Genomic DNA, 15968 nt, shown 5'->3' with positions numbered 1-15968 from the left:
CAAACAGGGTGGGAGGCTGCCCGTGGTGCAGTCAAAACTGCACGTACAAAGGCTGCGTCCTCCCAGCCTGCATATCCAGACGAAAAAACAGGGAAAAAGTGTGAAGGAGGACCACATTGGAGCTCGGCAAATATCGATGGGAAACAACAGACTAACCTCCGCCCATGACACTGCCAGAGCCCTAGTGGAATAAGCCCTAACCTTAGTAGGCAACAGCTTTCTAGCATTCACAAACACGGCCGTGACCGCCTCCTTAATCCAATGAGCTATGGTAGTCCGCAAAACCAGAGCACCCTGCATACTCCTGCCATGGAGAACAAAGAGGCGATCTGTCTCCAGATATCACACGACAAGACGCTCAACATCCAAGGAACACAAAAGGCAAAACTCCTCCGCATCTCTGACCTTATCCAGGGATGGCAAAGAGATGGACTGATTCAAATGAAAGTCCGAGACTACCTTGGGCAAGAAGGATGGAACAGTTAGCAGCTGTAATGCCCCAGGAGTCACCCAAAAGAATGGCTCCCAGCAAGACAAGGCCTGCAACTCAGAAATCCGACACGCAGAACATACAGCCACTAGGAACCCAGTCTTCAAAGTCAACAACTGTAAGGAAAGGCTACGCAGTGGTCGGAATGTAGGGCCTGCCAAAAAGTCCAGCACCAAATTAAGACTCCACAATGGAACCAGTAACCTCAAGGGAGGCCTAAGGTGCTTCACTCCCTTCAAGAAACGGCCCACATCAGGATGAGACGCCAAGGCAATACCATTCACCAGGCCTCTGAAACAGGCAAGAGCCGCAACCTGCACCTTCAAGGAATTAAGGGCCAAGCCTTTATTCAATCAGTCCTGCAAAAAATCCAGAATGAGAGGGATCTTAACCGAATGAGGAAGAACTCCCCGCTCCTCATACCAGGCCTCAAAAACTCTCCCAAACCGCACATCAGCCAAATAACTGGAGAATGTGCGAGCGCGGAGTAAAGTGGCAATCACTACAGAGGAATAACCACGCTTTAACAGGCGAGCCCTCTCAAGGGCCAAACCGTAATTTATTTATTTTATTTATTTAAAAGGGGTTTATATACTGCTTTTAAACAAATGGTCAAAACAGTTTACATCTATTGAAATATCATAAAAAGACATACCATAAAACGCTGAAAATAAAATAGGGGATAAAAAGGAACATAATCATGGTCCGAGGCCTAGCAAAGTCAAAGAAGAATTATAGAAGTGTGACAGATGTCATGAAATGCCTACTGAGCAATAGAGAGCGATCTAAAGGTCACTGAGAACAAATGTGTCTTTAGAGGGTTTTTTTTTTTAATTCCTTGTGCGATGTTATCTGTCTTAAGTGATCTAGGATAGAGTTCCAGAGCAAGGGGCTGGCAACTGAGAAGGCGCCCCTTCTGGTGAGATCGAGCCTGGCCAAACGAACTGATGGTATTTCTAGAAGATTTCTATGTAGGGAACGTAAGTACCTGCTAGGTTGGTAGATGCGGAGAAGTGAACAGAGACAGGTAGAGGAATCATTATAAATTAGGTTGTGTATGATAGATAAGACTTTATAGTGTATTCTGTATTGAACCGGAAGCCAATGTAGCTAGTATAGAATTGGATTTATGTAATCTTTCCAAGAGATACCAATTAGAATGCATGCAGCCGTATTCTGGATTAGTTGTAAAGGGCAAGGTGCATCGTCGTGAAGACCAAGATAGAGGGCATTACAATATAGTCTAAACCTGTAAGAATAAGATTGTAGGACAGTTCGAAATTCGTTAGCAAATAAGGGATGGAGACGTTGTAACATGTGGAGTTTGAAAAAAGAATTTCTAACAGTGATAAGACATGGTTAGACTTGAGTCTAAGGTTACCCTAAGGTTTCATGCTTTTGAGACAATTGGAATAGGCAAGTCATCTAGAAGTAGGTGCGACGGGGGGGGCTACAGACGGAATGAGGGAGAGTTGAGAGGTGAAGGATTTCTGTTTTAGAAGTGTTTGAGGCAGTAATGGCATAACCCTGCATTAATGGTTTTAATATGCAGACATACGGTAGTGTGGTAGATCAGGATTAGGAGTAAGGCACAAAGAACTGGATGTCACCTGCATAGATCTTAAATTGAATGTTGAGGAGATGGCATAGTGGTATTAGGTAGATGTTGAATAAAATAGCTGAGAGTAATGAGCCTTGAGAAACACCAGATGAGGGGATGTATCAGTCGGATGAATAGGGACCAATATTGGATCTGATGAGGATGGTTCTTATTAGTGTTTGGGTGATTGCCAGGCTCTTGTGGCCTGGTTTGGCCTCTGTTGGAAACAGGATGCTGGGCTTGATGGACCCTTGGTCTGACCCAGCATGGCAATTTCTTATGTATTTATGTTCAATAGGTATGAGCGAAACCAGTTTAAAATGGTGTCTGTCAAGCCAATGGACTGCAACTGGTGAAGAAGGATTTGGTGGTCTAGTGTATCAAAGGCAGCTGAGATATCTAGAAGCACTAGGATAAAATCAGGTTGGCATCAAAACCTCTTATTAATGTGTCAAAAGAGGAAAGTAATAATGTCTCTGTGCTATGGCCTTTACGAAATCCAAGTTGATATGGATGAAGGAGAGCATTTTCAGATAGATAGTCAGAGAGTCAATGTAAGACTACAGATTCAAGTATTTTTGCCTCTGGGGCATCCCATTTCAGATCAATCAATTCCTGGATGGCATCCATCACTGGGAAAAAACCAAGAGGCTTTACGTAAGGAAACCAAAATGGGATTCTTCCTCGGCTCAGACACAACATCTGCACCAGGAATACCCAGCTGTTTCAAGGTCTGGGAAATCAGGGCCAGCAGTTCATCTCGTTGAAAGAACCACAACATGGTTCGATACAGTTCCAGCCCTGGAGGAATTTCTCCATCTTCCAGGGAATCCGGATCAACCTCATCATCAGTGCCATCCATTCCTGTCGGGAACACCCGCAGGGACCCAAGGCGAGCCCCGGCATGTAAATATAAGACTGGAAGAGGGAGGAGCCACCAGCTGGTCTGGACAGAAATGGGGGAAGCGGAGAACTGCGCCTGAAGAAAGGATTGTAAGCCTTGAAAGAAATTCCACCCAAGAAAAAGCAGCCGAGTCCGGACCAAGCCCAGAAGGAACTGGAGCTGGTCCCACAGAACTGCCCTCGTCAGCGGAGTAGCCAATCAAGGGAAAACCAAGATCTGGCATCCCCCCACTCAAGGCTATGACCAACCCATTATCAGAATGGGAAAAGCCAGGCTTAGCAAAATCCGAGGAAGACAACTCTCCCTGAGCAGCGCTGACAGTTAGAAGCCAGGTCAGGATGAGAAGCTCTAATATGACAGGCAACACAAATAGGAAGACGCTCAGGATTCTTGCTTACCAGCACCATCGCTGCGGTAAACGTGCATCGGAATGGCTCACACTCAAAAATGAAATGCGCCCAAAAAAATAAGCGCTTAGAAGAGAGCGCGGCAAGGCGCACGCACAACCTGGGCACCAATTTAAGCGCATAAAAAAGTTTGTGCATGTAAAAAGCGCGCCACAAAAAAAAAAAAAAAGAGCGCACAATGCGTGCACAGAGCCCGCACACTGCGTACACCAACGTCCTATGGAGGGCAGCAGAACAGGCACAAGAGGACGCAAAAAACGGCCATTGCAGCGTGCAAGAAAAAAAGCCTAAGTGCGGGGCCTAGCCCACCAGGCTGCCCAGTTCCCCAACCCCAACGGCGGCAGGAACGAACGTCGGCACGGCACAGAGAACAGAGACCGGAGGGCGTCCTGAAAGCCCTCTCTCTCTGATTCAGGTAAAACTTTCTTTTCTTCGAAACCTTACCTGAGCTCAGCGCTTACCGAATGAGTGCAGAGACAGTCTCCAGCTGCTACGGAGAGGGCATCTGCCGTCACCGCTGCGCTTGGCCTCCTGCACCCGCTGCCTTTCAGCTAAACTAAGTCCACGCCAGAAAACCCAGCTATCAGACCAAGGCCCACCTCTGAGGGACCACGGAAATCGCCTCAGGAATTCTCAACTGGGGGAGGGACCTTTACGTATCACCACAGGAGAGCGGGGCTTTCTTTTCCTGAATACAGATTTTCAAATTTCTCCTTTCAAAAAACTCAAAGAAATCCCCCAGAGGTAGATGTATGTCCAGCATCTGCTGGAGACGGAGAATACTGGCAGGCTGGGGACACTGTGGGGTTATGTGTACTGTGACGTCAGCTTGCTCCGTCTCCATCTGCTGGCGAGGAGCATAAACCTACTGGTCCTGAGTCCATCTGTCTACACGCTGGGAAATAAGGGGTTTAGCGTGTCCATAACCCGCGTCTACACCCTGCTGAAACTAATGCAGGTTGATAAGGCTATTAGACATTCGCCCCAGATAGAGTAAAAAAAAAAAAAAAAAAGGTGCACCCGATCCGCACATTTTACGCTCAGAAATTAACTGAGCAGCCTGAAAAAGTATACAGAAAAGCAGAAAATACTTTTCTTCTGTACCTCCTCAGACTTAATATCGTGGCGATATTAAGTTGGAAGAACCAAAGGTTAAAAAAAACAAAAAATAAAGCGTGTCAGTAGGTCAGGTTAGGAAAACAGACGCTCAATTTTACCAGCGTCCGTTTTCCTAACCCGTGTCTGTGCAAGGTTAGGGAAACGGAGGCTTGTAAAATTGAGCCTCCGTTTTCCTAACCTGCTGACAGCCACCTCTCTCCTGGGCCAAGGAGGCAATAGGGGCGCGCAATTGTCCTTAGCGTCTCCTTTTAGCACGACCCCTCATTTGCATTCTGTATCGCGTGCTCAGGAGAGGGGGGCTGTGCGCACATTGAAAGAGCAGGCACCGAAAACGGAGATGCTTTTTTAGCGCCTCCATACTGTATCGGCCCGTAATTGCTGGATATCTGTATTTGTTTTAATGTGTTTTGATTGATTTCGGATTGTAATTTGCTGTGAGATTTAAGCAATTAAGAAATGTAAATTATAAAGACATTTTGGATAGGGTTGTTATATCCATAATTCCCTCTCTTTCTCCCGGATCACTTCTGAACATCCCTGCATATTTATATTTGACTGCATACTGAATCTTAGATTTGACCTGTATCTACTATGTTACGATACTGATACTGCCCTGCATTTTGTACCTTTATTGGATCAGCATAAAGACAATTCTTATGTTGGTTCAGTGAAAGGTTATCACGAGTTGCAAGGAATCCAGTTTTCCCAATATCAGTACAGCTCCTAACAAGTTTTGGGCCACTGAACACATTTATTTCCCTCAGGAGTGGCATCACCAAACAGGACCGTCACAGTCTGCTCTGGTCAGCTCAGGAAGAGCTCTCTGAACTTCCTAATCCACATCCACTCTGCAGCCACTGAGTAAGTAAAGAATAAATCTGACCAGTAAGAAGCAGGTCAAACATTTATACCCAGGTAACTCTCAAGTCTAATTCCTTTAGTGATTTTTGATAGAATTGCTGAAGACTGCATTTTCTAGAGTGGTCATGATTAAAAATAATAATAATAATAAACAGTTCAAATTTGAACTGGGTGTTAAGAAAATGGCCAGGAAGTCCTTGGTCCCTCTCTTTCTTCTCACCTGGGCCTCCCACCCTGACTTTCCACTAACTGCCACTTCAAAAGCACGACAAGGAAGAAGAAAATTGAGCATGCAGCGGTCATGCTCTCAGGCCTCAGTTAAGTACCTCCTTTAGGTGTTCACAACAGCAACCCCTCCATTCTCCTTTACTGCAGCAAATGCTGCTCTTCAGAAGGTAAACGTGAATTGTGGCAGGTACAGAAGGCGCTGTGGCTTTAGGATTGCACTTACCACAACCACTACTGCCACTGACTTTGAGGGTCAGCCAGCCCATGAAGGTCATCCTTCAATAAGGAAGCCCTGGTCATGACAGATTACTGTGTTTTTCAGGATTGAATTCGTCTTGAAGCATGTGATTTACAGCTAAAATGGAATCACAGCATCCTCCCGTACCCTCTAATTATTCCAGAGAGACCTGGGAGGGTTGGAAGAGGCACTGCACTCAGCTAAATTGCACATTTTTGCTCTGGACAAGCAATCATCAGTTGATAGATATCCGAGAAGTAAACCCATTCCCCACAATAACCAAATGCTGCCAACAGCAGGGCACGTCTTGCTCTCAGTAACAGGCACCACTGTCTTATCTGGTGGTCATTAGTTAACATCTTCCTAGGGCGGGAGGAAGTGGGGGAGAGAATCTGAAAGCTGCCACAAACTCCAGCTAATTAATTTCAGAACCAAAGATGAAGGAGACTGGAGTATGCTAGTTCTAGTTACTCACGTTTTACATAGACATCTCGACAGGACACGCCGGTGATCTCCAGTTTCCGCAAGTTCTCACAGACACCGTACTCTGTAATGACAGAAATGCAAATTCAAAATTAAAGAAAGCAACTGCAGAGCTGCCACACAGGAGGCGTTTCAGGCATAGGCCACATTTCTCTGCAGACCCGGGCAGGGAATCTGCTAGGCTAGAAGAGTTTGGTGAACGGGCACAAGTTTCATAAGATTTACTGTCCTCTTCCCCCAACCACCAGCACCATCCTGGTACAAAGCAGAAAGCAGTTACTTACCTGCAAGAGATATTCTCTTCAGAAAGCCTGCCATTTGTCATGCACATGACTGGGCAGGGCACCAGACAGAACCAGCTTTCTGGTGAAAAGTAAAATTCTTATTAAAACATGCTTTCCATGCAGCAAGCCTGCCGCTCCTTTCACTTTCCATTTTAGTGGCATTTACAGCAGGGGGAGACCGCCACCTGAGGGGACGAGAGAGGGTTTTGTCTGTCCGCACAGAACACTCTGCTTCTTAGGAATACAAGCAGGTTCAGCAATCAGAAACCGATTCCCTAGATAAGGGGGAAAGCCTGACAGCATTCATCAACAGGCAGAAACCTGGGGAAGATAAGCTTACATCCTAAGAATGGGCTCTAGGAGAGAGGGAGCCAGGCTCCGCCCCTCCAAATGACATCTAACATCATGACAGGAGGCTTGTCCAGACAGACGTGTGACACGAAGGTGTCGCTGCAGCTTCAGCTCACACCTCAAGGCAGCTGGACCTTAGCTGGGCAACTAATGCTGGACTTTAACGTGTCCTCCAAGGTCAATCTTGTCCTGGCATAATGTTGGACTTTAACATGTCCTCCAAGGTCAATCTTGTCCTGACATAATGTTGGACTTTAACATGTCCTCCAAGGTCAATCTTGTCCTGACATAATGTTGGACTTTAACGTGCCCTCCAAGGTCAATCTTGTCCTGACATAATGTAGGACTTTAACATGCCCTCCAAGGTCAATCTTACCCTGACATAATGTTGGACTTTAACATGCCCTCCAAGGTCAATCTTGTCCTGGCATAATGTTGGACTTTAACATGCCCTCCAAGGTCAATCTTACCCTGACATAATGTTGGACTTTAACATGCCCTCCAAGGTCAATCTTGTCCTGACATAATGTTGGACTTTAACGTGCCCTCCAAGGTCAATCTTGTCCTGGCATAATGTTGGACTTTAACGTGTCCTCCAAGGTCAATCTTGTCCTGGTATAATGTTGGACTTTAACATGTCCTCCAAGGTCAATCTTGCCCTGGTATAATGTTGGACTTTAACATGCCCTCCAAGGTCAATCTTGTCCTGGTATAATGTTGGACTTTAACGTGCCCTCCAAGGTCAATCTTGTCCTGACATAATGTTGGACTTTAACATGTCCTCCAAGCTCAATCTTGTCCTGACATAATGTTGGACTTTAACATGTCCTCCAAGCTCAATCTTGTCCTGACATAATGTTGGACTTTAACGTGCCCTCCAAGGTCAATCTTGTCCTGACATAATGTTGGACTTTAACGTGCCCTCCAAGGTCAATCTTGTCCTGACATAATGTTGGACTTTAACATGTCCTCCAAGGTCAATCTTGTCCTGGTATAATGTTGGACTTTAACGTGCCCTCCAAGGTCAATCTTGTCCTGACATAATGCTGGACTTTAACATGCCCTCCAAGGTCAATCTTGTCCTGACATAATGTTGGACTTTAACATGTCCTCCAAGGTCAATCTTGTCCTGACATAATGTTGGACTTTAACATGTCCTCCAAGGTCAATCTTGTCCTGGCATAATGCTGGACTTTAACATGTCCTCCAAGGTCAATCTTGTCCTGACATAATGTTGGACTTTAACATGCCCTCCAAGGTCAATCTTGTCCTGGTATAATGTTGGACTTTAACATGTCCTCCAAGGTCAATCTTGCCCTGGTATAATGTTGGACTTTAACATGCCCTCCAAGGTCAATCTTGTCCTGACATAATGTAGGACTTTAACATGTCCTCCAAGGTCAATCTTACCCCGACATAATGTAGGACTTTAACGTGCCCTCCAAGGTCAATCTTGTTCTGGCATAATGTTGGACTTTAACGTGCCCTCCAAGGTCAATCTTGCCCTGGCATAATGTTGGACTTTAACATGTCCTCCAAGGTCAATCTTGTCCTGACATAATGTTGGACTTTAACATGCCCTCCAAGGTCAATCTTGCCCTGGCATAATGTTGGACTTTAACATGTCCTCCAAGGTCAATCTTGTTCTGGCATAATGTTGGACTTTAACGTGCCCTCCAAGGTCAATCTTGCCCTGACATAATGTTGGACTTTAACATGTCCTCCAAGGTCAATCTTGTTCTGGCATAATGTTGGACTTTAACGTGCCCTCCAAGGTCAATCTTGCCCTGGCATAACGAAAGGAGATGTGCCTTGATTGCCACACTGCCGATTTCATCAGGGTCAAATAAACTAAAATTCAGCTGGCTTTTCAAAAAGGACTGAGTCTGCTCCAGATGAAAGGTCACAACTCTTTTGGAATCTAAAAAATCTAAAGTATAGAGGGCTATTTTAACCTTATGGGCATATGGCCTAGGAAAAAATGTTCATAGGATGCTTTATGGGCCCTATATTAGGCAGAAACTTTATTTATTTATCTTCCTGAAGGACCGGCAGTATTAGTAGGAAGAAAACAGCAAGGAGACAATAAGAAAACCTACCTTGTAAAGGTATATACTTACCAGGTCCCACACCGACCTAGAAATTGTCATTGTTCCTGTCTCAGTAGTCCTTGCTCTGCCTTCGAACATACTCCTGACAAGGACCAAACAAAACCAGAAAGGCCAAACTGCAGCAGCTCAGGGCAGGATTGGGGAATGGCCTGCCTGTCCTAGAGGAAAGGAAATTATCAGGTAAGACGTAATTTCATCTTCCTCTTTATTCAGGTCGGCCAGTCCACACAAGTGGGATGCACCAAAGCTACTCCCCAGAAGGATGGGAAGCTGCCTGCGCTCCCATCAGTACCGCCCTTGCAAAAGACGTGTGTCCTCTCATTGCAACATCTAAATGATAATGCCTGGCAAAACTGTGTAAAGAAGACCATGTCGTCGCTAGGCAGATCTCTGCCAGAAAATTCAACCTCAATTCTGCCCGGGATACCGCCTGTGCTCGGGGAGAATGCGCCTTAACTTGCTTAGGCAAAGGCTTCTCTGCATCCACATAGGCCACTGTCACCACATCATGAAGGAGAAAAATACAATCTGTTTTGTGAAAATCATTGGTAGCCTTAAGATACTGCAACAGATGCTACCATACATCCGAAGGACACGATAACGAAATGGACGGATTGAAGTGAAAATTCGAAACCACCTTCAACAAGAAGGAAGGTAACATCTCAATTGGAATCCTATCCGAGATAATTACCAATAAGGGCTCTCTACAACAGTGGTTCTTGACCTTTTTTTGGGCCGGGACACACCTGCCAGATGGTTCTCACATGCGTGACACACTGAACATGTGACCATCACGGCGCTAAATATAAACATGCACTCTGCATCCACAGGAATCCCCTCAACCCCCAGCAATGAGTACAGAGCAGATCTAGGGCATTACCCTGTACAACTCACCATACAAAAAAGATATTCTGGTTCTGATGACATCCCAGTAAAAGCAAAACAAACTCCCTTTACTACCAGGCACAATACCCCTCCTTATGAAAAGACAGTAATTTACCACTAATGCATATCCTATTGAGAAAACACAACAAATAAGATTGATACAAATGCCTACATGCTAGTAAAATACCTCACCTCTGTCACACACCCAGAACTGACCTTCATCAAGTACAGAAAACCCACAAATTATAAATATGGAGACAGAAACTGGAATGGAAAACCAAAAAAGCCACTCTGCATGCAGTGCGAACCTGGAGAAATGGAAAGAGAAATATAGCATCTAACATAGTCCCAGGATCTGCAATAATGCACACAAACTAACACCTGTATTATGGAATACACTCAAACAGTAACAACCCTACCTAAGAAATACAACTATTAAACCAGGCCCTAAACACTAATACATTTCCTATTGGGAAAACAGAATAAGCCAAGCTGCTATAGAGCCCCACACAGAAATAACTGTAAAGCTATACTAAAAATGTTACAAAACAGCTGCTGAACAGAATAATATCCAACAATTAAAAACTCATAACATTTATTAAAACATGTCCAAATATCAATAAATTTCAAAACAGCAGACATTGCATAATACCCAATAATTAAAATGGCAGTCAATCAAGAAAAATAAATTTAAAAAGCCACCTTTACTTACCCTCTCCAGCAACTCTCCTACTCCTTTCCCTTCCAGGCCAATAGCACTCACCAGAAGCGGCAAGGGCTGCTGAAGCTCTGTCCTCACAGTCCTCTTCCTTAGCGCCCACAACCAGTCACCCCCCCCCCCCAATTAGACCCCACGACCAGTCTCGGTCTCTCTCACACCAGTCATCTTCGTGACCAGTCTCTCTCTCTCTCTCACACAGAAACACATCACCACCCTGACCAGTTTCTCTCTCAATCACACTCATGGTCTCTTATATACAAGCTCTCAATCACACACAAATGCTCTCGCACCCATTCACACCAGCTCTCACCCAGGCACCAATTCATACCCTCAGACACACAAGCTCTTACCCAGGCTTCCATTAACACCCACAGACACAAGCTCTCACCCATGCATCCATTCACACCCACAGACACAAGCTCTCACCCATGCATTCATTCACACCCACACACACAAGCTCTCACCCAGGCTTCCATTCACACCCATACACACAAGCTCTCTCCTAGGCTTCCATTCACACCCACAAGCTCTCACCCAAGCACCCATTCACACCAGCTCTCACCCATGCATCCATTCACACCCACACACACAAGCTCTCACTTAGGCACCCATTCACCCCCACAAGCTCTCACCCATTCACACCCACACACACAAGGGCTCACCCAGGCACCCATTCACACAGAGACACACAAACTCTCACCAAAAACCTTTTCTTCCATCACTGCAGGGATGGGCTCCAGTTCCTCTGTGGCTTTACTCCAGTAGGCCTTCTTTTTTGCGGCTGCCACAGGGATAGGGTCCCGTGGCGGCCTCAATCGGGGTCGGGTTTTCCTCTTTGCCGCCAAGGGGATGAGCTCCCATGGAGTTCTTGCTTCGGAGTTCAACACTGCTATTCCTCCCACCCCACCCACGGGTTATGCGATGCCTGCCTCACCGGTCAATCATAGGCTTCCTCCCTTCTTCCTACTCCCACTGGTAGGTAGAAGGGAGGAGGCTTCCGATTGGCCTGTGCGGAGCAGGCAGAATGAAGGAGGTTTCCCATTGGGCAGTGGGGGTAGGAAGACAGGAGGCTTACAATTGGCCTGCGGGGGCTGGAAAAAGGGAGAAGGAAAGTACAGTGGAGCAGTGGGACACCAGGAGACGCAACACACTTGTTGTAGAGCAGCGATTCTCAAGACAGAGCCTGCAGTTCCCAAACCTGCCTCAATGAGCAAAGAGTAACCAGGAACACTGTCTTCATAGTCAGCAAACATAAGGAAAGGTACCGATGTGGGTGAAAGGTGGGATCCGACAAGAAGGACAGCACCAGATTTAAATCCCAAACGGGCACCGGTATACGTAACAGCGGCCAGATATGCTTCACTCCTCTCAAAAATCTAGAAACATCTGGATGAGAAGAAAGATTTCTCCTGCACAAGATCCTGATAACATGCCAACAGCACCACTTGCATCTTTAGCATACTCAAGACCTTCCTGAAGAAATTCCAAGATTAAGGGAATTGATGCTTTCGAGGGGAGACAGGATCGATCCTGGCACCAATTCTCAAAAATTCACCAGACCCGAATGTAGGCCAACAGAGTAGAAAATGTATGTGCTCTCAACAACATGCTTATCATGGCCAATGAATAGCCATGCTTCAAGAGTCGAGCCCTCTCAAGGGCCAAACGGTAAGACAAAACTAGCCCAGATTTTCATAGAAGACTGGACCCTGCTGCAGCAAATCCCTGCATATCAGCAGCTTCAGTGGCCTGTCCACCAGGAGATGCTGAAGATCCATGTACCATGGCTTTTGTGGCCAATCTGGAGCAACCAACAGTGCCAAGCCTGGAAGCCGTCCTATCATCTAAAGCAACCTCCTCTCACCACTAGAGGGCAACATTGGCCAACATATCAAACATCCCTGTAGCCAATGTAAAACATTTTGGAGCCTGACTTCAGTGCCAGGAAAAATCATGGTGAGGCCTCACCTGGAGTACTGTGTTCAGTTCTGGAGACCGTATCTCCAAAGGGACAGAGACAGGATGGAGGCAATCCAGAGAAGGGCGACCAAAAAGGTGGATGGTCTTCATAAAATGACTTATGAGGAAAGATTGAAGAACCTAAATATGTATACCCTGGAGAAGAGGAGGAGCAGGGGGTGATATGATACAGACTTTCAGATACTTGAAAGGTTTTAATGATCCATGGTCAACAACAAACCTTTTCCGTTGGAAAAAAATCAGTAGAACTAGGGGTCACAATTTTAAACTGCAGGGAGGAAGACTCAGAACCAATGTCAGGAAGTATTTCTTCACGGAGAGGGTGGTGGATGCCTGGAATGTCCTTCCGGAGGAAGTGAAGGCTAAAACTGTGAAGGATTTCAAAGGGGCATGGGATAAACACTGTGGATCCATAAAGGCTAGAGGATGGGAATGAAGAGAAGAGCCACGGGGGTGGCTTGCTGGAATGGAGGCTACTACCTGGTGATTACTACCATTACTCAATAAGCCTTCACACGGGTAATGCAACTACATTGCTCTCTGCTTCAATGGCAAGGGGAAATGTGGAAAAAAAGAGGATATGCATTCAGACAACAACCAGTAAGAACTGAACTACACAGTCTGGGTAAACAAATAAGTGTGGGGGTAGCTTGCTTATTGCGGCGGTTACTACCCTAAACCAATTAAACCTGATACTTCACTTTGAATGTATACACAGCATTGCTCTCTGCTTCAACGACAGGGAGAAATGTGGAAAAGAGGATTTACAGTGTGGAAAAGAGGATGTGCAGTCTGGGTAAACAAGCATTGGGGTAACTTGCTTGATGCGGTGGTTACTACCCTTAACCATTAAGCCTTATGCTCACCTTTGATGCAACTCCGACTTTACTCTCTGCATCAATGGCAGGGGCTGGCAGGAAATTTGAATCAAACAGTTACCAACAAGGGCCCTGAACTTGGTGGTCAGTGAAACAGCTAAGTATGGGAAAATAAGTGCGGGAGCTTTCTGGGCAGACTGGATGGGCTGATTGGTCTTTTTCTGCCGTCATTTCTATGTTTCTATATGTTTCTATAATAGAATCTTTCTTTTGCATCCTAGTCATATCCAGTTGCTCCATCACATCCCAGAACTTTTAGCAACTATGATATCAGCCCAGACAACTCTTCCCAATGAAAGAGCTGTAGTGTAGTCCATTTGAGGGGATTTCACCATCCTCTAACGACGCGTCTACAGCATCTGCCACAGAGGAACCAGATTCCTCCCACGAGTTCTCTGACAGACCTCTGACTATTTCATGTTCTTCCCCCTGTCCCCCTTCTGTCCCTTCTGCTTCTTAGATCATATGGGTGGAATGGTTTCCACTATGCAGGGAGGGTGATTTGGAGCAAGACTGCCCATGATAACCAGAGCATAACTCCTCCTGTCTCTAGAAAAAGGACTGAAGTCCCTTAAAAAATATTCTAGTCATGAAAGGGCTGAAAGGTCCATGCCCAGCAGCAGGGAGGCAGGCAAAGCCATTTCTGAACCCACTCCTGTGGATACAGGAGTAGGCAGAGGCAGAAGAGGGGTGATATCATCTCCCACCAGGGAAGGATCAGCTATATCCCCTCCCCCGGATGGCAGCCTCCACCAGCTCATGCACCCATGCCTGTGATCCCCCACTCCCCTGCAGGCGTAAATTCACCCAAAGGCACTTTTCCCTGTGCCTCCATACATTTTTGGCCCACACTTTACCCCCTTTGAGGTAGTGCACCACATCCCGGTGCGTTGTAACATGGCACTCCTTGACCGGGCTCCTGAAAGCTGAGATGGCTGTAAGCTGTACACTCAGGGAGCTGAGAGACAGACCCTTGTCCAGTCCTCACTGGATGAACCCCAAGATGCATTCCACCCTGGCTTTCTACAGGGATGTCCCACAGTTGTGGCAGAACGCTTCAAATATGCGCCATGTGTCTTCAATAGCTGAGTGAGGAAAATCCCATTTGGAAGGACTGGTCTAGCTAGAGGATAAGTAATTAAAGACTGTCAGGCAGTTTAGAGCTAGAACCACTCATTTCCCAGGTATCAGTTTAATGATATTCTGCAATATCTGAGGAACCAGTTCTATACTTGTGGAGCGAGGAGTCCCCTTCTGATTCCCAGCATTCAGCAATACAGGGAGAATCATACCTAAGAGAATGAAAATGCCATTATTCTCTCTCATTGAGGACTATAAAAGATTAGCTTGGCCAATGCTGAAAGAAGGGGGACACTTGGCTTTCCCAACTAGCAATAACCACGAGCACTGTCTCATCTCATACAAGGCCACACTACACATAAGAGTATTTTTCATGAACGAACACACAGCAATCTTGCCGAGTTAAAAATGTAACACAGTTTCGTAATATTACAGAAGCTCACAGATACAAATCAGTTAATGCCTCAGTTCCTTGAGGTTCAGCATCTTAGCCAAGGACAGACATACAATACCATAAAAACAACTTCACCGTACAGGAAAATTTCAATGGCTTCTGGGGGTTGGCTGCCCTGCCTATGTCGGGCTTACAGCCATGAATATCCCTCGCTACTTCATGCACTGGTTACCGTTAATGACAGAACCCGAGTGAACCATTAATAGCATTAACCCACATGCAATGCCGAGTTCCTTTCTCCTCCCTTCCTGGAAACGGTGAGCGGCACACACAGCACTTCAGAAGTACTGTTGTGAAGTCACAGAGTGGCATTCTAGCTAAGCAATGCAACTTGTGCAATTGCCCCCATCGCAGGGAACTTAAATCCGAGATTTCAGTGAAATAAGGCAGCACATGATTTCAGATGCTGCGATTAAAGAGTGCTCTGAACGAATAGTTGCACTGTCCGTCATGGCTATTCGCACCAGTGGACGAACCCTGGGAGGCAGTGTGAAACCTCTCACACGCTCATTAACGTTACAGGAAAGCCGAAACTGTGATTCCAGGCATGAGTAAAACAACTGATAAACCAAAAGACAACTTAGAAGCTCAATCCATTTACGATAAGGTTTACCTAATGCACTAACATAACCTGATTTAACCTATATTCAGGAAACTATAATACATAAAGGAAAATTAGGTTCTTACCTTTGCTAATTTTCATTCCAGTAGTACCATGGATCAGTCCAGACAGCTGGGTTATGCCTCCCCTCCAGCAGATGGAGTCAGAGAGAAAACTGAAAGCACCCCCTATATACACTGGTGTGCCCCCTGCGATCCTTCAGTATATGTGATATCAAAGCAGAAGTAATTGACGTAAGCAAGTTCAACACCGCCCTCAAGAATCCCCCTTGA

The 15968-nt window shown here is 45.9% G+C and overlaps 1 protein-coding gene across 1 annotated transcript in view; it reads right to left on the bottom strand.

Moving 5' to 3' along the window:
- Positions 1 to 15968, bottom strand: part of FBXO31 (F-box protein 31) — an 81263-nt gene that overhangs the window by 50147 nt on the left and 15148 nt on the right. The window contains 1 exon segment of the mRNA XM_029608040.1: positions 6323 to 6394. Coding sequence (XP_029463900.1) covers positions 6323 to 6394 — 72 coding nt within the window.

The sequence above is a fragment of the Rhinatrema bivittatum genome, chromosome 7, assembly GCF_901001135.1.
Source record: "Rhinatrema bivittatum chromosome 7, aRhiBiv1.1, whole genome shotgun sequence".
Taxonomy (NCBI): Eukaryota; Metazoa; Chordata; class Amphibia; order Gymnophiona; family Rhinatrematidae; genus Rhinatrema; species Rhinatrema bivittatum.
Note: the sequence above shows the minus strand (reverse complement) of the source record. Positions and strands in the feature narration are given on the sequence as shown.